The sequence below is a fragment of the Bicyclus anynana genome, chromosome 15, assembly GCF_947172395.1.
Source record: "Bicyclus anynana chromosome 15, ilBicAnyn1.1, whole genome shotgun sequence".
Classification (NCBI taxonomy): Eukaryota; Metazoa; Arthropoda; class Insecta; order Lepidoptera; family Nymphalidae; genus Bicyclus; species Bicyclus anynana.
The window spans coordinates 16,300,676-16,324,268 of NC_069097.1; the positions used below are offsets into that span (position 1 = coordinate 16,300,676).

General features: G+C 39.7%; 1 protein-coding gene and 1 non-coding gene across 2 annotated transcripts; both read left to right on the top strand.

Moving 5' to 3' along the window:
- The first annotated feature begins 2,304 nt into the window (after positions 1-2,304).
- Positions 2,305-10,518, top strand: LOC112047475 (alanine aminotransferase 1). Its single transcript, XM_052885810.1, has 10 exons — positions 2,305-2,654; positions 3,318-3,407; positions 4,110-4,204; positions 6,937-7,127; positions 7,563-7,765; positions 8,142-8,264; positions 8,547-8,753; positions 9,043-9,186; positions 9,641-9,755; positions 10,241-10,518. Exons 1-10 carry the CDS (start codon positions 2,535-2,537, stop codon positions 10,387-10,389), a joined length of 1,437 nt encoding a protein of 478 aa, XP_052741770.1. The 5' UTR covers positions 2,305-2,534; the 3' UTR covers positions 10,390-10,518.
- An 11,543-nt stretch (positions 10,519-22,061) lies between these two features.
- Trnav-uac (transfer RNA valine (anticodon UAC)) lies at positions 22,062-22,134 on the top strand. The gene has a single exon. It is a non-coding gene; the product is annotated as a tRNA-Val (tRNA).
- Positions 22,135-23,593: the final 1,459 nt, after the last annotated feature.

A 23,593-nucleotide genomic window follows, 5' to 3' on the forward strand; every position in this document is an offset into this window, starting at 1 on the left:
GATGCGCGCCAAACTTCAAGTCTGCTTCATAAAGCGTACCTATAGCTGCGCGTTGTACGAAAACATCCCAGCCGGATTATCTCTTTCGGCCCCTGTAGTCCGGCGGCCCCGTATCATAGATAATAATTCTATGATTTTCTACGTTCATTTTAAATTTGTTTGTCGGTAACCAGTCCATATCGAGTAGGATAATAGACAACTTTTCCGCATACATCTGTTAATTAGACTTATCTAAGGTTTTTGAACTTTACCACTAAATAATCTTCTAGTTTTAATTTATACCTACCTAATAGTCCTATCATATTGAAGTAAGAATATCAGTAGAGGGGTTGGACTCAGCACTGAGATTTACAGGTTTGATTCCCGTCCGTTGACTTTCCTATCCTTAGGTGGACGAGAGCAAAACAACGCGTAGGATGTGTTCCTAGCGACAGTGCCCTGCGAAATATAACTATTTTTTAGGGTTCCGTATCCAAAAGGTAAAACGTGACCCTAAGAAAGTTCCCTTCTCTGTGTTTTTACCTGACTACATCTACTTGAAAAAGTTAAAAACCTAAAAAAAAATTCTAGCCATAGATATTTACGGTTTCTATGCGACGTCGTACTAGAACGCTAAATCACTTAGCTGTAAGTCTTTTTCGGTAGGGTGATAGCAGGCCACGGCAAATACCTGCCACCAGACTAGATCTGAGCCAGAATTTAAACTGCTGCTGGGAATCGAACCCAGGACCAATTGCGCTGGAGAGGTCGTCAAAAGATACTCTATTTGGTTTTTTGGATGGGCCAACTGGTCATTATTTAGTAAGTTTTGGTTAGGTATTTAGTTTATACCTACCCACCTATAAAAGTGTTATCAAAAATAATATAGGTAGGTACGTACATTTGTGGTAGGTAAAGTACCCAAGTAGTTACCTACCAACTGTTTTCCTCATTTCATTGTTAGCACGTACCTGACAACAATAGTCTGAAATGCACATTACAATTTGAGATGCTTCCGAGAAAATGTACCTACGTACGTTTTCCTACTGCATTCGTGATGGTTAATTTTTTAATCTCTCTACCACGAATTTTGCATGTATCTAGCTGCAGATACCTATTCTACTGGTATAATGATGAACTATAATGTATCCCAGTGGATATGACCTCTGCCTCCGATTTCGGAGGGTGTGGGTTCGAATCCGATCCGGGGCATGCACCTCCAACTTTTCAGTTGTGTGCATTTTAAGAAATTAAATATCACGTGTCTCAATCGGCGAAGGAAAACATCGCGAGGAAACCTGCATACCAGAGAATTTTCTTAATTCTCTGCGTGTGTGAAATCTGACAATCGATTTTGGAATGAAATTGTTAATGAATGAATGTAGCCTGCTCAGTCTTCGGTGTAGTGGTTAGGTTGTGCGACTGAAAATTGTGAGCGCGGGTTCTTTGCAACCACAGGTTTATTATTTATCACATTATCACTAACGCGTTAATTAGTACGAGAGCGTAACCAGACATTGGTACCTCTTTTTAGGGTTCCGAACGTACGTAGTAGAAAAACAGAATTCTTATATTATCACTTACGCACATTTTAATGTCTGTCTGTTTTCTCCGAATGTGCTGGACCAATCCAGTTGAAATTCGGTACACATATTAATCTTGTGACCCAAACATAGGGATGTATCGTGAATAGGTAAAATTTGAATATTGGGGACATAAGGGGGTAAGATGGAACGTAGAAAAAAAACTTTTACAAACTTCATCGTGTGATACATCATATGAAAGATCTTGAAGAAGATTTTAAAAATATTTTTTTGGAATTAAAAAAATAGCTTTCAAGATATTTAAACAAACAGACGACAATAGATCACGCCCTTTTTTCCAAAACTACTGTATCTAAAATTTAAAAAAAAATACAGAAATTAACTTTTTACTTGAAGATTTTCGAAAAATTTTGAGTATTTCAAACTGCATCGTGTGATGTACGAAATAATAAGAGGATTTTTTTTTTTTGTAATTTTAAAATAAATACATACTTAGTTTCCAAGTTATTCAAGTAAATATACCATTCACCCCCACCCTTTTCTCCGAAACTACTAAACCCAAAAAATTTAAAAAAAATACCGAAGTTAGCTTTCTACTTGAAGATTTCCGAGAAACCTCAGCAATATAAAATAATACCTACGTTTAATTAATTCTTAAATCCCTGACTATTACGAGTACCATCTATACAGTAAACTCAGAACACTTCAAGTAGGTATCCCCATTTCACTGCAGCATAGCCGCATAGGCTAATTGAACGGGAAAATGTACGAATAAATCGTCTAGCGCTAGGGAATCACCGATTTTGAGATGACAAGCGGCGGCTTCTTAGTGCACTTACTCGTATATAAAGGCACTCTACGTTTTCATTTGAACGTCAGATTTTAAATCTCTTGTTACAAACTATACAAAAAAAATATTCAGTCCTACCGACACGAGTTAAATTTTAAACCGACTATAGTGCGGGTGGCTATAGTGTTTTTAGTGATAATTATTAGAAAAAGTTTATAAGAATGAAGCTGGAGAAGTGCCTGACGGAGAAGAATGTGAACCAGAACATGCTGAACATCTCGTACGCGGTGCGCGGACCCATCCTGCAGCGCGCGCTGCACATCGAGCGGGAACTGGAGAAAGTAGGTTTTTCCTTTTTAACGACTTCCAAAAAGGAAGAGATTTTATGGGATAAGAGGTTAGCCTGTGGTTTCGGATCGCGAGGTTCTGCATTCGAATCCTGGGAAGGGATATTGAGTTTTTCTAAGAAATTTTTAGTTAAATTCTCAGCCTGGAATTGAGATGTTGAGAGAGCAGGTAAAGCCGTCGGCCCCGGTCATAATCTGAATAGTAGTCGTTACTGAATAGAACATTATCACCCTAAGCCCGCCAACATATATCGGAGCAGCGTGGTGGGTCTAAGTTCTACATCCCCTCTCCGATAGGGAGGGGGGCCTGGCCTGCAGTGAGCCGTTAAAATGGACTGATAATGATGATGATGTGCTTATATAGACGATTTTGACTAGAAACAGAATGACCCGCACACTCCTTTAGTGAGAATAAGTTCTGATGAGCTGATTTTAAATTTAAATCAAGCTGTGTGCCTGTATCTACCTAACTTTACTGGCCACGCTTCATCGTCAACGGATCTCCTCATTTCAGATTCGATCACGCATAGATACCACCTACTCCGAGCATAGCTCGTTCCATCGCCCGCTGTGTGATTCTTGACTTGAACCTTCCTGTTAGGCCCATAGTTAGTTATATTAAAAACATGTAGATATATTAATTTGTTTATATTTCAGGGTGTGAAGAAACCGTTCCGGCGAGTGGTGCGCGCCAACATCGGCGACTGCCACGCGCTCGGCCAGCCGCCCGTCACCTTCATCAGACAGGTCTGTCCGCCCACACAGTGGAGACAACACTCAGACAGGGTTGTTTATCTAAAGGAAACGAGACATAATTATTCATTTAGAAACTCTCCTAAATATGAGGATTGAAGAACATGGACCTAGTAGGCCTTCTTGGTCAAAAATTATTTAGATCGGCGGATACGTTGTAGGTAGCTAAATAGATGCTTAACCCCCTCTCCCTTACACGCAGTTATCTGTCAAATTGCAGCGTCAAAATCGGCTTAATTGCTCTTTATTTTTGTACAAGGAAACGAACAGTACTTGCTTACTTTCATAACAAACTCCATTATTCAGTTACTTAAGCAATTCTCGCAATTGCAGTTTAAGCAGAGACGAAACGTTGAAAACTAGCAAAAGGTTTTAACTTTATTATTATAATTTAAGCCACGGGGCCGGACTCCAGTTTCAGTGAAGACTAATAACAATTGTAAAAAAAAATCTAGGTGTGCGATTGTACCCTGGACTGGACTAACTCGTTCCAAGCCAGGATTTTGCTTACATGCAGGGAAATGAGGAATATTGGTCATGTATATAAAAAATAATCAATTTAGGTATTTTAAAAAGAACTTCAGTCATTATATATGCTGTGCGGAAGAGCTAATAACATTTTTGTAAGTGCCAGTGATTTTGGCCAAGATTTAATTACACGAGCGCCTTCATTATTCAACGGTCATCGTCTGTCAGGTCCTGGCGTTGGCGGCGTGTCCGGCGCTGGCCGCGTCGCCGGACGTGCCGGACGACGTGAAGCTACGTGTCCGGGAACTACTGGACGATTGCACGTAAGAACATTATGATTAGGCCATAGGCATTCCTTTGACCGGAGGTTCTTATATTACAATCTGAACTTTCATATTATACAGTCTCTAAATCTTTGTGCTCATTAAGCTAAGACTTCCTTTGAAAAGAATTTCATTTTTACACTTAATCCACATCTCCAGATCATGAGATCTATTCATGTACCTGCAGCAAAACACCTAATTATGCATATCTGTGTTCGATTCAAAACAAGAGTCGAGTCTAGTTACGAAAAACATTGGAGATGTTCTCCTTTCAATAATTTCTCAGTAGGAGAGTTAGCATGTCTGTACTTAGTACTACCACACTCCACACCACAGAATACATAATAAGTAGCAATAGCTATGCACTACACTCATTCCTCGGAGAGGAACAAAGCCTTACACGATCATTGATTGCAAACTGCACACAATAGGTACATTTTTACCTTAATTGTCACGTCAACTTGCGTTGGTACAGTAGACTAGTGAATAGATCGATTATATTTAATGATCATCATTGTCAAACCTATAAGTTTAATTATGAACACGATGATCGAGCGCTGGTCCCGCCTGTCCCGCCTGTCCCGCCTGTCCCGCCTGTCCCGCTGCCGGCGGCGGCGTGTACGACTCCATTGATTAATTGTCATTTACATCCGCCGGCGCTAATTTATGTGAATTGATTACGTTCATATGCTAAACCGCCATTTGCATAACAGTGGCCGCAGACCCTTCCCGCGTCATGACATCGTGTCGGGGATATATCCGAGTACAAATTAAGTATATAATAGGGTAAACTCTACTTTTTTATCTCCTCATTTGATGTAGGGTTTTATTCTTTTGCTACCATGGGTTTGTCGTGCCGCCGCGCCGCTCGCCACCTAGAGGGGCAACAGTTAGACAGATGGTGATAGTAAATAATAATGAAAAAACGTCTCGAGTCTCCTCTCATTCTGAGAGCAGACCCAGCCTCAGCAGTGAGACGAACATGGGTTGATAATGATGAATGAAAAAATTTTAATAAAAAAAATTCAACCGACTTCCAACTCAAAAAATAACTTTAACTAAAAAGCAAAAAATAACATCCTACCTATGTGCTACCTTCTGATCAGTTGGAAGGCGGTGCCAAGCCAGTGATGTTTTAATTAAATACGTTTAAGCTACAATTCTGTGGTTCTGTGGTTTTTCATTTCTGTGGTTATTCCAGAAACAGCTATAATTAAAACACGACACTGGCTTGGCACCGCCTTCAAACTAATCAGAAGGTAGCACATAGGTAGGATGTTATTTTTTGCTTTTTAGTTAAAGTTATTTTTTAAGTTGGAAGTCGGTTGAATTTTTTTTATTAAAATTTTTATTTTTTTATTTTTAGTGTTAGCATACCCACTGCGTGTGTACAGTCACAACCTATCTAAGTGGAAAGTTCTTATCAATACAAAATTATCAAGTCCAAACACAAGGTAGCTACTGTGAGCTGTCGAGGAGTTCTCTTCACTGTGCTTCGTCTTCATCACCAGACCCTTAATACAGTCGCAATCCATCTAGGTGAAAAGTTCTCATCAATACAAATTTATCAAGTCCAAACACAAGGTAGCTACTGTGAACCGTCGAGGAGTTCTCTTCACTGTCCCTCGTCTTCATCACCAGACCCTTAATACAGTCGCAATCCATCTAGGTGAAAAGTTCTCATCAATACAAATTTATCAAGTCCAAACACAAGGTAGCTACTGTGAACCGTCGAGGAGTTCTCTTCACTGTCCCTCGTCTTCATCATCAGACCCTTAATACAGTCACAATCCATCTAGGTGGAAAGTTCTCATCAATACAAATTTATCAAGTCCAAACACAAGGTAGCTACTGTGAACCGTCGAGGAGTTCTCTTCACTGTCCCTTGTCTTCATCACCAGACCCTTAATACAGTCACAACCAATATGGGTGGAAAGTACTCATCAATACAAATTAATCAAGCCCAAACAAAAGGTGACTGCTGTAAATCCTTGACGAGTTCCATCGTCTGTGTTTCGGCTCCATCATCAGACCAACTCCAAACCTTCATAAAGTTGTAGTGGTTTAAAATACCTTATGGAAACACTAAAAAACGTACTAACCGTCTCTACAACTTTCGAAAGTTCCCCTCAATTTCTCCAGGATGCCATCATCAGATCCTGACATGAAAAAAATGAGGATCACCCTGGAAGTAAACCCTACAAAACAAAAAAAGAATTTTCAAAATCGGTCCATAATTGACGGAATTGTCGCTGGACATACAAAAAAAAAAAAAAAACATACATACAGCCGAACGTAGAACCTCCTCCTTTTTGGAAGTCGGTTAAAAAATAGTTACATTTTGACGACCATTCTGGCACGGTTCGTGTTGCTGAGGTTGGCAACAGAGAGGGTCAGGGTTCGACTCCCAGCTCCTATACCTGTTCCAAGTTATCCCGCTTCTGTCTTAGATAGTACATCATAGAGACTTGTGATCGCAGTCAAGGAAATCGCATAATTAAATCAATAAATGAATATTCTGTCTTACACTTACATCTTCTTGGTTTATTTTGGATAGGCTTCTGCTAGACTACAGTCATGCCTGATGGATAGCAATGATGAGGTTCAGAATAAGACGTCTATTCACCCTTGCCTTGAAGGTGTTTAGATTGTAAGTGACAGGAAACACAGACGCCGGACGAAATGGCGAACGACTTTAGCAGTGCTGATAAGAAACGCACGTGTACACGCAGGAAAGGTTCCGTGGGCGCGTACTCCCCGTCGGCCGGCCTGACGCTAGTCCGGCGGCGCGTGGCGCAGTTCCTGGCCGCGCGGGACGGCGTGCCGGCTAGCCCTGACGACGTGTACCTCGGCGCCGGCGCCTCCGACCTCATCAAGGCGCTGCTCGGCCTCTTCGTGCAACACGTGGACGGGAAACCTCCTGGTGAGGATGTGGTTGTTTGATTTAATGCCACTGATTACGTGCTACGTGGGTAGCATCTTAGATTGCTACCCACGCCACTCGTGCAGTGTGTGTGTGTGTGTGTGTATGGGGGGGGGTTTGAATACCTAATGCTTTGTTGCATAAAAATAATAATAATAAGTGAAACAATGCATTAAGGAAATTTGCACCTGTTTGAAATGTTGTAATAGTTCGTGGTTGGTAATGAGGACAACAGAAAACGATGCATGTTCATGACGCTTTGCTACTACAGGTATTATATAGAGTTTATTTAGTTTTACCTTAAACCAATATATGGCTCATCATGAGACATCCTCACACACGCATCCATTGATACACAGACAGTCTACCAGACAACTCTAAAATACATGATAAAACAGTTAATGAAAGCATTTTTCGTTTCCTTTCTTTCTCCAGCGGTTATGATCCCCATCCCGCAGTACCCGCTATTCTCTGGCACTCTCTCCGAGCTGGGCCTGCGCCAGGCCAACTACTACCTGGATGAGGAGCACGACTGGGCGCTGCAGCTGCAGGAGTTGGAGCGGAGCTGGCGGGAGGCGAGCCAGGAGAGCCATGTCAGGGCCTTGGTGGTTATTAATCCTGGGAATCCTACCGGACAGGTGGGAATAACAAATAAATACAATTTTTCTTAAGAGAATTGAACTTTTTAATCAGGCGATAGCCCGTAGCACTATTTGATTTTCTAAGACGCATATTTTATGGTCATAATTAAATGTTTTCTGCGTTGTTTTGGGTACTTTTATAATAAAAAAGCTATAAGTAACGACTAATCGTTACTTATAGTTTTAAGGATTTTATTTAATTTTGTGTTACGGACATTATTTATACGGTTATTACGAAGAGCTTACCGTGAGATGAATGACGGATAACATAATTATTGTCGCGCTGTAATCCGAAGGTCACAGCCAGAACTGTGTGGAAGGCCGCCAGCTGGCCGGATGAAAGTTATAAATGATGGTAAAACCTTATCTCCAGGTCCTTACTCGTGACAACATGCAAGAGATCATCAAGTTTGCGTACGAGCACCAGCTCTTCATACTGGCCGATGAGGTGTATCAGGAGAACATCATCAGCAAGCCTTTCCATTCGTTTAAAAAGGTCAGTAAGAGGAAGTTCTTGAAGTGTTTACAGATTTCATAAATTTACAAATAAAGGATTTTACCTCAGGTTGATGGACTCAAGGCAAGACGTTGTAGGACGTAGTTTTTGCATACTTTGCAAAGAATTCACTTCCAAATATGACCACCGCAATGTCACTGGGGAACGCACAAAAGATCTGACAATAAAGCTCTAACTCTAAGATTATAAGAATATGGGAGGAAGAAATGTCTCTCTAAGGTTAGGGAACTATCAGATTTACAAACCTTTATTTTTACGTAGGTCATGCACGAAATGGGAGCTCCCTACAGCAGCATGGAGCTGGCCAGCTTCGTGACGTGCTCCAAGGGCTGGGCGGCGGAGTGCGGGCTGCGCGCGGGGTTCATGGAGGCGGTGCGGCTGCAGGAGGGGGTGCGGGCGGCGCTGGAGGCGGCGCGGGCGGTGGCGCAGTGTCCCTCCGTGCTGGGGCAGTGCGCGCTCGACTGTGTGGTACGTCAATTTTGTTCCGCTGGGTAAAGATTATGACATAAAGTGGTTACTGACCGGTGTTACGGAGCTTAAAGTAACGCGCAACGAGCCCCGAGCTAACCTTGCAACAGGACATCCATTTATGTAAGAGAATTCTTAATCTTTACAAATTTAAATCTTAGTCTCAAACGTTTGACTTCATAGTCTTAGTCATAGTCACTTATCTGCAAACGTTCTAAGCGAACTACTTGGATTCCTGTTTATTTTGCCATAACAATTATTCTTATATTATGATTGACTACCTTCGCAGATGAAGCCGCCGGTCGCGGGCGAGCCGTCCTACCCTCGCTTCAGCCAGGAGAAGCGCGCCACGCTGCGGGCCCTGGGCGAGCGCGCGCGCACCGCTCACCGGGAGTTCAACAGCATCCCCGGATACTCCTGCAACATTATTGATGTGAGCCTGTTTGAACTTTAAAACTTTTTCGCATCATCATCATCAAATAAAATCATTATCAGTTGATAGCTGTCGACCGCTGTAACAGGTTTCGCGTACGATAATAAAATATATTCATTTATACGCTGATAATTTGCAGAACACTCAATATTTAGTAAAATTTGGTGACGCTCCAGTTTAATTGACTGTAAAAATATTTTATAATATATAAGATACTAGAACAGGTACCTACGTATTTGATTTTAATACCTGAATATATTTAAGATCAGTTCACTGATTTTCCATTAACAAACTTTCTTTATTTCAAAACATAACGTATTTTTATTTCTTCGCTTTTGGTCGATTGCTTGTAAAATCTCGTTTGTTCAATTTAAACGAAGACGGAAAGTTCTCGGTTTGGGCGTTGTCTTGGAGAGAATGAACTTGTTTGTTTGATATCAATGAACTGACGCAGGGCTCCATGTTCGCGTTCCCTCGCGTGGAGATACCGGAGCGCGCCCAGCGAGCGGCGGCCGACGCGGGGCTGCAGCCTGACGAGTTCTACTGCTTGAGGCTGCTGGAGGAGACAGGTCAGTGCTCGTCGTTGGCCAGAGACGGATGTCAGTCGCTTGACATCTGGACTAAGTGCAGACATGTGATAGTCAGACATAACAAATACTGCATTTTATAAAAGTTGTGTGTCAGTCGGTGCTTCTGCCAAAGGTAAGTACGATACGATCAACTTTAATGTTTGGGCTGTGGTGGTTCTGGAAGGTAGCAGGTTCAAGGGTCCAGACTCTCAATCGTCCAAGTGTAAAGCGCATATTTTTAATATCTTCTTGGTATGATATGAGAAATCATTATATCAGTCGCTGATCGCGGCAACCCTTCCAAAATAATCAATTCTAGCAAAGCAACGCGAAAGCTAAGAGTCGACCTTCAGCTTGGCCCGATAGGAGCATTTAGAAGTATTACCGGCTAGCTGCTATAAGCATGGACGTTTCAAATGGCACGGTTTAATTTTACCGGACACATCAGATGTTTTTAATGTTCCTCTGTTTGTTCTGTGAGTCAGGAGTGTGCGTGGTGCCGGGCTCCGGCTTCGGGCAGCGCGCCGGCAGCTTCCACTTCCGCAGCACCATCCTGCACCCGGCGGACGAGTTCCAGCACATGATGGACTCCGTGCGCCGGTTCCACGCCTCCTTCACACGCCAGTACTCCTGAACTGATTCAAGAACTGCTTTCTACTCTTGTTGTCAATGTCTTGTTTTCAATCTGTGATATTTAATTTTTTGTTCGTGATTAAATGACCTAGGCTAAATAGATTGTTATCATTAACACTACATACAAATTAAAATTATATATTGTTATAAATTGTGTTTGTTTAATTTTGTTCAACTTTAAAATATTCAAACTCCACTTTAAATATGTTTTAACAACCTGCACAGTATTTCTGTAAATGCTAAAGTAGAGGTAGAAGTTGTTCGCTCGCTCGCTGCAGCTCTTTGCATAACGAGGCGGGAAAAATTGAGAGAACTTAAAAGTGCTAATAGTTTGCCCCCCGGCGACCCCGGCGACCCCGGCGCCGCGCGCTGCCCCTTTGACCGGCGGCCTGCAGCCCTGCGGCTGTGCGAAACTAATCTCTAACAAAGTGCTTCTTTTACGTACTAAATAATTTGTTTTTAATGTAAAAAATATCCTTAATCTATTGCGCTTCATTTTACATGTTTTCAAGCGGTTTTAACTTTGTATTTCGATACTTAGGCCTGAAAAAAAAAGTTGAAGGAAAGTTAAACGTTCGCCGAAATTTTTCCGTTTCGGTCTTTGTTCTGTCTTATTAACAAATGTAGAGGTTCAAGAATTTTATCACAATTATTTTTCTAGCTGCATAGTTTCGTTTAAAAGTAATGGCGGATGATGATGAATTTAAGTTTTGGAGTTGGTATTCTCTAAAGAAAATGGGCAGTCAAATATAAAAATAAGAGGCTAGAACTCTATCGCAACATCACTTCGAGGGTCTATTCTTATTAATGATTTACAATATAGATACCATTTATAATTCCGAAACTACCTGTACCTAAATAACATTCAACGAATTGATATTACCTTCTAAAGTTTAATTTAAACCCACAGAAACTGTTTGCAGGAGGTGAAGTGAAATTATCAATTAGTATCTCCTTAGCGTCGTACTTCGGTACGCGGTACTTCATTAATTATGGACTCGGCATTATTTTACATGACTGCTAATGACGGAGCTCTGCGGAGGCTCGGAGGGAGGCTGCAGAGGGCGCACTCGCCCTCCCTCCCTAATGCGTGTACAATTAGTTTAAAACAATCCCTCCTGTATATTATAAAAGCTTTTAAACTCAGAGTAACACTGAGCAGCGCCGAGATATAATTACAAGTTTGTCACAAACATTTTTCATGTACCTACTGTAGATATCTATATAATTCGTATGAGCAAATTATCTGGCTGGGAATTTATAATTAAAATAAATTGTTGAAGAAAAGAAAGTGTAATATTAACTGAAGTTTTGTGGGATAGACTTAAAACTGTTCTATTTCAAGTAAGAATGTCTACCTTGGGTGCGATTCCGCTATTTCACTCGTTGACGACATTTTCGCCTAAAACGAAGCGTTATAAGTGTTTTGTGCCTAAAACGATACGTCATATTCGGCTTAAACTTTTTGTTATCTGTACCTATCTTTACAAAATATAGGGAGAACTTAAACCTATACTTACGAGGTATATCAGAACACCAACTAGCAGCACTTGCAGTATTGTATTTGATATGTACATATCCTAAAATGCTATGTTTTGCGCCAAGACATACCTACTCGTAGATCTCCCTTCCAAGTTCCACCAATCAATTTGTGCCGATGTTGCTTCTAAAAATAGAGGAGTGCATTCACACATAAGATCTGTGATAAAGAGTTTCTTTCTTAAGACTTCCGTGTCGTTAAGTAAACGAGGTAAACGTCAGCAAGCTTCTCATGTGTGCTATTTAGACTTTAAAACAAAATACAAGGATTTCATTTAACTCTGCTCAGTGAGGGGGTTGAGGAGGTAGTCAAAGTGTTGTCATTATTCGTGTACACACAAACATGCAGTACACAATAATATCGTGAGTGAATTCTGAGTGGGTAGTTACGTATTAATGCTTGCGGCCGCCGCCCCCGCCGCCCCCGCCGCCCCCGCCGCGCCGCGAATGAATAATTCCGGCTACAGAGAGGCCGTCGGCTTTAGCAGACGGACGGGTTTTTGTTCACAATTTATGAAAATTGACATCTCAATACAGTGTAATCATCAGACAAGGATAAATCAAAATGGAATTTTTAAATTTAATTATAATTGTGTGCTTCCGTAATATATTTTACAAATAAGGACGTTGTTTGAATATACCGATAAGCCTCTGCTAAAATATACTGCTGCTATAGTTAGATCATCATCATTCATAGTCTATTTATGTACTTATGTACTAGCCGACGCCCGCGACTTCGTCCGCGTGAACTTGTACGTGCGGACAGACACACCATTTTTCAATGTAGCGAGTAGTTTTACAGCTGCTTGGAAACTTTAAATTGGAAAATCTCTTTGTGAAAGCGATTTTTGAAAATCTATTTTTCTTGTCTCGTAGCAAAATCCCTCGGGGGCTTTAGGAAAAACTAAACGTAAAGAGAACAATCGGAGATAAAGGTAAACAACGTTTACATAGAGCTAGTCCCGGCGGAGCTGGGCGCTCAGCCGGAGCGGACTGACTCGTATATACTCGTAGGAAACAGCGTTTGACAATTGTAGTGTATCTACAAGTAGCCAGGGCTAAAACTGGCAATACGTTTTCAGTAAGCTTTCTATACAAGTAGCTAGAGGTGGTGGTATCCTTCCCCAAAGTAGTTGAAGATTGGTGAGATTGGTGAGACGTAAGTATATTGTAATCGTAAGGACGGTATCGTTTATACAGGTACATTTAATATTTTTTCGTAAAGTGATAATTAATACATACACTGAACAGCTGGTTTTATAATTTTCGTCTGTTTATTTGTTTAAGCTTTAGTGAAAAACAATTAATTTATATGTCGAATCTGTGGTACGTATTACCTATATTTAGAGATGCGTTTCCGAAACGTTTCATATAATATTCAAAATCTCATATTTTGTTAAAAAAATGTTCGTCTATCGCACACACGATAAGCGTCCCTTCTTTATCAATCATTAATAACGTCAGGCTTTTAACATTTGAATGCTCTATCAGTGACGTCAGATAAGCGCCGTGACGTCACACGTCACGTGACGTCGCGGTGATTAATCTCGCGCGAGACGGGAAAGGGAGAAGGGTCTCGAGGAAGGGATTGAGAAATTACTTTGAGTTTATCACGTTTGAGAATTCTATTGTGAGATGTGATTTCATTAGCATTTTAGCTTTATAGAGAACATTGCAGTAATATATTACTGTTTCACGAAAGGTATTATTCTAAAAGAAATTTTATTTAATAACTTCATTTTATCATCGACATCATCATCATTACCAGCTGGGCATAGTCCTCTTGCATGGACTTCCAAACGAAACGGTCTCGAGGCGCGAGTACCCAGCGGCTCCCTGTAACATCTTTGGTCCACCTAGTGGGGGTTTGACCAATACTGCTCTTTCCGGTGTCATTCCGGTGTTCCGGGGTCGGGGTCATTTTATATAAATAAGTATTATTTTACATTATCGTAAGTTCAACCCATTCGTTAACTAAAGAAAGCATAAAATAACGCTACGAAGACACTAAAAATTCCTAAGTAAAAAAAGCTGCCGCTAAATAAGTACCGCCGCCGCTAGATAAAACTTGAGATATTATTAATTATTTTGTTAGTTTTATTCATAATATGTCAGCGTGTGAGTAATTCTTCATGAATAAATTTGAAAAAGACGGAGACGGACAGATAGCGGCGTATAGTTGTAGACATCATGAGACGCTACGTGTCGAACTCCGTAGCACCTGCGCGCTGTAACGTCGGCCGACACTCTCCGGCGGCTCTACGTACTGTTAGTTTCGGCTTCTCGGTGTTTATAAAAAAAAACACTTTGTTAACTGAAACTGAGTTTTATTGTTTATAATTTAACTATAGTTCAAAATACGACAACAAACTCTATTACTATGGATCACTACGTTTCGCGACTCGCGAGGACCTGCAAAGGGTCTATAGGCGGCTAGTATCATCAGGGGCTTAGCCTTGTTACTTAGTCCAGACCGGCGGGCATAAACCAGGTCAGTAGCTGGACAGCAATTCGGCTAATCACCCGAACGACTGAATGTTTAGAGGCAGAGCTACGGTTTATAAAGCAGATATATTGCTGACAGAACATTTATATCTGTGTCACAGCTCTGCATTACGAATATAGAATTTAGGGATGTAACAGTACCCATTACCCTTCCCCGAATGAGATCTTCATTATCATTTGAGAGTACAGTTTAAATCCTACGAACATAACAAGGAGCTACGAGCTTTAAAGAACGTCATACATGCGGTAGCTGTGAGCCTGTCATACACCACACACCTCATCCAAAGTTTCTCAGCCCACGGTTTACTTTTCGTTTCTTGACGTTTCTGTAGCTTACACTTAAAATCGTCCACCACGCTGGCCCAATGCGGATTGGCAGATTTAACACACGCAGAGAATTAAGATAATTCTCTGGTATGCAGGTTTCCTCACGATGTTTTCCTTCACCGATTGAGACACGTGATATTTAATTTCTTAAAATGCACATAACTGAAAGGTGCATGCCCTGGACCGGATTCGAACCCACACCCTCCGGAATCGGAGGCAGAGGTCATATCCACTGGGCTATCACGGCTCAAAATAATAATTAGATAAGTAAAATTATAGCGCGTGAAGATTGTCATAAAGCGAGTCCATAATTAAAAAAAATGTATTTAATTAACATTTAAATGAATTTGGTAAAGCAAATGAAGCCACTGCGCGGTCGGCTAAGCCCCGCTTCGATAAATTAATCAAATTGATTTACATTTTTAATTGGACTCGCTATAACTTATTATAATTTGTTGGAGGGCTTCATTACAAAGGAAATTAATATTAAACAGCTGTTCCTGCGAAGTTCGCGGTGACTGACTGGTCTGTGGGTGGGTACGGTACATCATCACTTCGCTAATGACTGTCCCACTGCTGGGACAGCTTCTTCTATCGTCGAAGAAAAGGGTAGAGCAGAAATAGTGTTCCTTTACTTTAAATATTTCATTGAAGGTTGTCTGGAGGAGATCACTTTTAACGATAAGACCGTCTTTAACTTTTTTCGGTATTATGTTGTTACTTTATATATTTTTTGTACAATACAAACTTTATCTATCTATTATATATCTAGAGCTAGCCACTACTTTTATTCCGTAGAAAGTCGATTACTAATGTATTGTTTTTTAATGTAACTGTTTTGTTGATTCAGTGGTCAGCTAAAGTGGCTCCGAAGCACTACGTCCTGGGTTCGAGTCCAAGGTGTGTAAAATATAGAGCACGGTGGGTAAGTAGTAATAAGCTCCATATCCGCTTTTCTTTCCGGACATGCCTTTTTATAAGCCGAGGCTGATGGTGATGGTCCTACTTTAGAACGTCCATATTTTTGGAAATGGTTAAAACATTGTGGATATACATATGGATTACACAACGTGTTCGTTTGATCTGAATTCAAAACGAATATCTGGAAAACCGCATACAAAGCGGATAGATGGAAAACAAAAGAAAACGAAATTGTGGACGGGAAAATATTTGTACAGCGAGCGATGTTACATCGGCTTTCTTTTGTATTTTTTATTGAGTTTGTAGGTAGGTCACTAAGTAATTAGATATTTGGGTTTAGTGCCACGCGGATAATAATATTAATTCTATGTTTATTGCGTATGCCTACCGACATTATGGATATTTTTTCCTACCTTATATTAGAATTTTACTAAAGGTTTTCCTTTTCAAAATAACAGGCAATGTCCTTTTCTGTACCCTTGACAAAGTGCATGTTATACAGAGTAACAAAAAAGTCGCAGTCGCAGTAAGATTTTTAAAATACTCGTAATTTCGAAAAATAAAATACTTTCAAATGTGAAGGTTCGTCAAAAGCCAGGGTGGCTTTTGATCTTTATATCACTACAACTAACATTCAGCAAAGTTGTCTATACGTAAGTAGTTAAATGCAGGAAAAAGTGTTCCGTAACAGAGTTAGCGTTAGAGCGTGCTCACTCGAGCAAGTGCACATCACGAGCCGTCGAATATTTATACTGGAGAGTAAGGACACGGATTTTGTTTACATAATATTTTATTTAACTATTGTAGATATTTATATGTTGATATTATTATATGTTGATATTAAATTTATTTATCACTTCATTATTAATGTATCAAAAAACTGATTAAATTCTGTATTAATTTAAAATTTTCATAACAGATTAAAATATTCTCGTATTATTATTACAAATAAAAAACTTTATGTAGGAAGGTACGGTAGGCAAACATATGCTTCGGGGTATTTACAACTTACAGGATACTAAACAACTTGCATAATAATATATTGTATGTACACTGTACATATTATGTTACACTACATAGTAAGTAAACTAAGTAGCGGCTGTTATCTCAAAGTTAGGCCAAGATCTGCGAACTGTTGCACGCTGTAGGGTACCTATGAGTGAGACCAGCACTGCTGACTTAGCTCAGATACTGATACAACTTGCTCAACTTTGTGTCTGCACTAGCTCGCAGATATTAGCGTAGGTACCTAGCTAGTACCTACCATAGTCTCACCGCAGGAAGGTCTCACACACTGAGCATGACCGACTTCGATCATTTTCGAAAGGCGAATGACAAGTCGAATTTTTCGTCAATAATGTTTAATTTGATAACCGAAATCTGTACCATATCCAATGGACCCGTATTTCTCAAATTGTTGTTTGATTTTTCAAAGTTCTCCTTAGTTCGATTACGAAAAAATTATTACATTTTATACTTAATTTACAATGTAAAAATCGAATGTTAACCTTTGATCAGGTATTTCACCGCGCCGGAGCTTGCCGCGCCGCGCCGCTAATTACCCCACCCAGTCAGATAGCGAGCTAATTACTCGCCATAACTTCAGAAGAAGCAGAGGCTCCTTAATCAGTAATTTGAGATAATGAATGAAGTTCCAAATTAACCGGAGTTAGTTAAATCGGCCATCGCGCGCCTCATTGCGCCTCAAAACTTTTCACATTTAGCCAACTTTCCGACCGGCGCTACCCTGTCCGCCCCGGGCCTGCGCCCTGACAAATGACGCCGCGCGCCACAACTTATTTTGTAATTCAGGCTTTTAATCGTTTCCATTGAATGGCGATGGAAACGACTTCACAGACGCGGGATAAATCGACCGGCGGGACCTTATGTCTTCTATAAAACAGTGACAAAGAAATGTTTCGCTACATACGTAATATGCAGTGTAACGGATTACATTCAACGACCCTTTGGTGGTTACATTACACTGTAAATGACCGCCAGTAGCTTGCCACGCTTTGCAACGGCATTATGACACTTTGAAGGAATTTGATAAGTAACGTGTAAAAGCTGACGTAAAAACATTTTTTTAGTTGGTGAATACCTGTCTTACAAACCGGCGGTAGATTCTCTAGAAATTGTTAAACTTAACCTTTCAAAAGTTAAAAGTTTAAAGTGCTGATAAACGAATTTTTATTTCACAATCGGTGCAGAATTTTTGAGTATTTGTAGCCTTATACATATTTATTATACATATTTATTATTTTGTATGCGTAGATAATACCAATCTTCAATTCTTGACTTCAACATTTTTGGATGAAGCTCAGAAAAACTTTAAAGGCCGACACACACCTGACGTGGCGTTATTCTCTCAGTGATATCACAGAATACATGTACAAATAGGTACCTACGTATTAACTTTGCTATCATTCAAATAAAATTAAGTCTTTCGCTTTTTTGAGCTTTTTAAGATGTGAAAGTTGAAAGCATCACCGAGAAATATCTTTTAGTATACATCCTGTTAAATAGTTATCTTATTACTATCCTATTAAATAGTTATCCAATATGTTCGGTGACTTGAATAATTTAATAAAATGTTAAATATGAGTAAGTAAGTATTTTTAAGTGAAACTTAACTGAGATTTTATTTACTGAATCTTATTTCAGTAAAACTATTGAAATTTCATCCATTTTCTTGCAAATAAAAGGGCGCGGATCGTTTCAGACGCCATGAATAAAACATAAGTAATGTGTTGGGCCGCAGCTAGAGTAGGGTGCGACGGGCGACTGCCGACTGCTGGACTGGTGCTGTCCCTGGAGCGGTGGGTGGTACCTGTCTGAATCAATTTAGTTATGGAAAAAAACAATGAACTGCGAGACGTCTGACTTACCGAGGGTTCCGTGTAAAAAAATAATAAAGCGCATTTTTAACAGCGGTGGGAAAAATATTTTGTCACTTTTTTAAAAGTATCGCTACCAATTTTGTGATTTTCGGATTTCTTTTACTTGTGCCAAATTATATTTCGTGCCTTTTTAAGTCAATAGGATGCAGGTTTTGTTGCCCTCGCCACATATGTTTTCTGTGCCCGCGCCAGAGTGCACCATAAAACTTTAGCACCAAATAATATACTCGTATATTATTTGGTGCTAAATGTATATTTTGATATAATATGTATTCACGTGCGTTAACTTAGAATTTTTTTTTTTCATTTATCAATGCTTAAGTACTAAATATTCAAGCATGGTCATGTAGTCGGTCGTTTAAACTGATCGAGGATAATGATGATGGGGATTAGGTATTGCCTATTTTAATAAATATTCATTTGATACACACGTTCACGCGTGATGCCATTATGATTGGAAAATTTTTGACAGATACGGAAATGTAACAAAGTGGTTTTTTAAGGTTAGCGCTCTTCCTTTTGAGGTACGTGTGTATCCCAAAAAATAAACAGTTCAGTTGTTGAACTTTTGAAACTATATACGAACGCGGTGAAGGGTAATGAATAAACGTGTAAACAGATTGACGCTGTGACGTCACTTCGTTACCCGACTGACGACATAAATCATTTATTATACAGTACGCCGCTCATTGCCCGCGTCGGCAAATTAAATGTATTGCGTTTCATGCGAAATATGATGACGTGTGTTCATACTTTCCGGACTGGTAGCGTTTGTGGATTGGGTGCATAATGCGGTGGATTTTATATTCAGATGATTTTAGATTTTATAATGACTATCCTCTGAAAGTCGATTTGTTACTTGGAGCCTTTTTTCAACTTCATTGACCGAAAAAAATATTTCGGAACGTCTATATTCATTTATTTTGTATTTATGATTATTAATAATTACGTCTTTGATGAATGAAAACCATTGAATGTATAATACAAGTTCGGGGGCTTTCATTTTCGGAAAGCAACCGATTCCTCAGAATGAGAGGGGTTAGGCCAATAGTTCACTACGCTGCCCCAATGCGGATTGGTAGATTTCACACACGCAGATAATTAAAAAAATTCTCTGGTATGCAGTTTTCCTCACAATGTTTTCCTTCAACGTTTGAGACACGTCATATTTAATTTCTTAAAATGCACACAATAGGGATGATGACAGTTTTTTAAATTGTATACAAATTAAGAGTATACTAATAGTAAAGCAATTTTGTAAAAGGAACAGGGTATCTGCGATCATTACTTTCGGAGCTACAGGGATTTAAAGAGTCAGATTTGCGGCGCTGCCGCGGATCCCTGAAAAACGCCCCATACAAAATGGCTCGAAAATATGACGTCATAGGCAATGTAATGATTGTTAGAATTGTATGCGCGTTCAAACAAAATTACTAAAATCTTTGTTATTTGTGCGTTTATGCTTATAGTTCATATATTAAAAAATGTCACATTTAATGTAAGGAAGCTAAAACTGTATGAATTTTCATCTAATTACGATAAAATAATTTTAATAGATTTTGAAATTTTATAATCTCATTTATTTTGCAAATATCCAGACAATCTTTGCTTTTTATGTATAAATTAGTTAACATTGACCCTATTTACCCGAATGTATTATAAAAAACAATATATTCAAACCTAGTCATCATCCCAATTGATAAGTTGGAGGTGCATGCCCCGGACCGGATTTGAACCCACACACTCCGGAATCGGAGACAGAGGTCATATCCAGTGGGCTATCACGGCTCTCAATTATAATGTAGTAGATATAGTTTAATATTTAAATAAAACATTGGATGAATCTTCTTTGAAAGTTACTATGAAATAGGTACTGTCAATGAGTTGCCGTAAGTAAACAGCGTTCGATTAGTTGCCGTGTTGTGGCCATGTTGACTTTGTGGCGACACTGGCCGGGGGGAGGGGGGGGGGGGGGCAGGGGGTGCAAGCAAGAGGGGTCTTACACAAACAAACTCTCGCTCAACTTTGATAAACTTATAGCTATTGATGGACTAACATCGTACATACCTTCGTGATGGAACACGTGGACACGGCGTGGCAGTATAGTGTGCTGATACTTGGACAAAGCAGCAGGGGCGTAGCTAGCGCCGTATCAGTCGTATCAATGATACGGAGCCTCTGTACCTACTACAGCCCCTTACGTTTAAATGCAAACATTAATTAAATGCGATACACAATCTCACTGAATTTGGTGGTTCCCAAAAAAAAAAAAACATATAAAAACTTATTTAGTTTTGCTTCAGAAATTACGAAAAGTAAAGAAAATAATCTCTTTTTCCTGGGTGCATCCAAAAGTTGAAAATATCTCACATAGGTTAAGTTAAATTACTGTTATTATGTATTTTAAATAAGCATTTTTGATACTTTTGTGAGAAATGTTTACCCTTTACCAAGTAATTTTGATACAGGGCACGTTACGCCACTGGAAAGCAGACTTTAAACGTTCTGCGACCCACGGGGAGGCACATCTACTCCCAGACTTTATATTCTGTTTTTGAGAAATATCTTCAAAGAAAACCCTGACGTTTGGACTAATTTTTAACCAAACAACTTAACCACTAGACCAACTTCTTATATGTATAGATCTCTCTCGTAACTCACAGTAGCACTAGAAGTTTCAAATAGCAGTTATCTTCTTTATCGAGGAGTTCCAGTGAAAACAGCAACTTTTTAAGTGGCGATTACGGAAGAGCCGCACGCAGCGAACTCACTGCTAAGTGTACTTGTGAGTCGACGCGACTGCACGGCAACTAGTTGCCAACTGTCGTTTAAAGTTGCGCGATCATCGCGGCAGCGGCAGCTGCAACTGTAACTTGTAGCAATAAGTGCTGTTGTCGTTCCGGGCTACTAGTCGTACAACTTGAACGTTTTGACCTACTTTTTGATATCGGTAAAAATGATCGGAACTGAAAAGTCTGAAAACTAAATACAAAACTTGTTTTTGTTTCACTATTTCCTAGATTCTAGAAGTATAAAAATCGTTAGACCTTTTTCTACTAAATCTAAGTATTGACATCAGTGGCATAGCGTGCCTTAGCGGGCCCTGTATCAATATTAGTTGGGGGGCCAATAAATAAGCGGAAAATCCTAAAAATCTCTTAAGTTTTTTCCCTAACTCTTTTACCACAAAGTATTGCTTTTTTAGACTTTCTCATTTGTGCAGTTTTTTTAATGTTTTTTCTTCGGAAAGCACCACCAGATTAAGTAATTAATATTGTAAATTACTTGTTACTAATTTATGCTTTCACATGTAAGGTGATACGGCTGATACGGCGGTAGCTACGCCCCTTTTTGACATAGCGCTGAATTTTAAATAGGAGTCAAAGTAATCAATTGTATGTACCGACATGACGTCAGTAGCTTTCACTATTGTAATAGTATCATGAAGTACATAATACACTATTTCCAGCCGCCAGTCATCGGTTCCGTGGTGTAGTGGTTATCACATCTGCTTTACACGCAGAAGGCCGCCAGTTCGATCCTGGCCGGAATCATAACTTTTTATTTTTTTAACTAGGAGTATCTGCAAATTGTAAAATATTCGCTTTAGTTTAATATTTTTTATATCTGCCATATATAATCTGTGAAAATAATTTTAGGTAGCAAGTTTTTTTTAAGTTTTGTTTTATGCGGTACTGGGTAGTATTGGTCATTCTCAATTATTATTGATTAATGATAATTATGATAATGATTAAGTGTGTGCTACTGTTTACGTTAGAAAATTATGTTGGTTCATAATTTCTAATAAAATCAATTCCAAAATATATTTCCGAATCAAGATAACTGTCATTACGAGCAGGATCATGATTTGGCAAATTATGTGCCGACAGATTCGGAAGTAGACTAGTAATACTTTATGTAGATTAAAACAAATCCTGAGGTGTTTTTCTATCTTACCTTGAAACATTCATCTAGATTCCAGTGGCAGGTGCCGCCCAAATCCTTTAACTCCGCGCGGCTATCGGCGGCCATGTTGTCTCGCTGCAGAGGCCATAAACGTCACCACTCGGCACTTGAGACCGACCGGCTTAACGGGTAATGGCTTCCGAAAATGGCCGCCATCTGAGGAGAAACCTGCAACGATGTCTCGTCGAGCGACCTTAGTAAAAATGTACATTAGTAGGAAAACGGAGCGTATGAAAAAGTCGAAATCGGCGGCGACCGATTGCTGTCATCCCTTGATAATCAAATAGTTTTGGCTTAAATGGCCTGGATCCAGAAGTCACGAAGAACCTCGTGATCCTAATACTCGTACCTCTGGAATCTGCTAAAATGAATACAACTGCGATACGATAGAATCACTGGTGCTGGCCTCAAACATTCATTGATCATGGATATCAATCATGCAAAAATGATTTCGTTTGTTATTTCAATGTAAATATAATCATACAATCCAAAAATTCATACGAAACCACGAGCAGGTACTAAAATGTTTTAATATCTTGGGATAAATAATAATACGGGTCGTTATGCTGAAAAATCTGACCCAATAACGGTAGATTACCCCATAACGGTCATAAAGCTTAAAGAGGCCTCTAACATTGTTTTAACTTTTAATATCGTGTTTTATTGCGGCCGGTCGTGGAGGCGGGCCGGTGTTTATGGGCGACTTACGGCCGCTCACGAGCCTTAATGGGCGCGTGATGGGCGCCCTTATTAGCTCCGTGAAATACTGTGGGCAAATGTGGCGCTGGCATTTCTATTTGCGAAGTGCTAATACTAATCACCAGGCGAGGAACGACTGGTACATATTTATGTGGTTATCGTTACACTGACGGGTTCCTACGAGCACGACCCACATCTGAGTGTGTGTGTACACAAGTTTTTATGTTTCTTGCGCACCATTCACTTGGAGCGTTGATAGTTAAACGTGGATCACACACATACTACTATGGTAACATAGAACTAATTGTCCGATCCGTTTTGGCTTTTTAGTTTGTCGCCTCAGAATAC

Bases quoted from the DNA above. Each gene is read 5' to 3' on its own strand.
- LOC112047475 (XM_052885810.1), top strand. From the start codon at position 2,535: ATGAAGCTGGAGAAGTGCCTGACGGAGAAGAATGTGAACCAGAACATG. The intron at 4,205-6,936 runs GTAAGAACATTA...GTGTACACGCAG, and splicing joins GAACTACTGGACGATTGCAC to GAAAGGTTCCGTGGGCGCGT. The intron at 8,265-8,546 runs GTCAGTAAGAGG...ATTTTTACGTAG, and splicing joins CTTTCCATTCGTTTAAAAAG to GTCATGCACGAAATGGGAGC.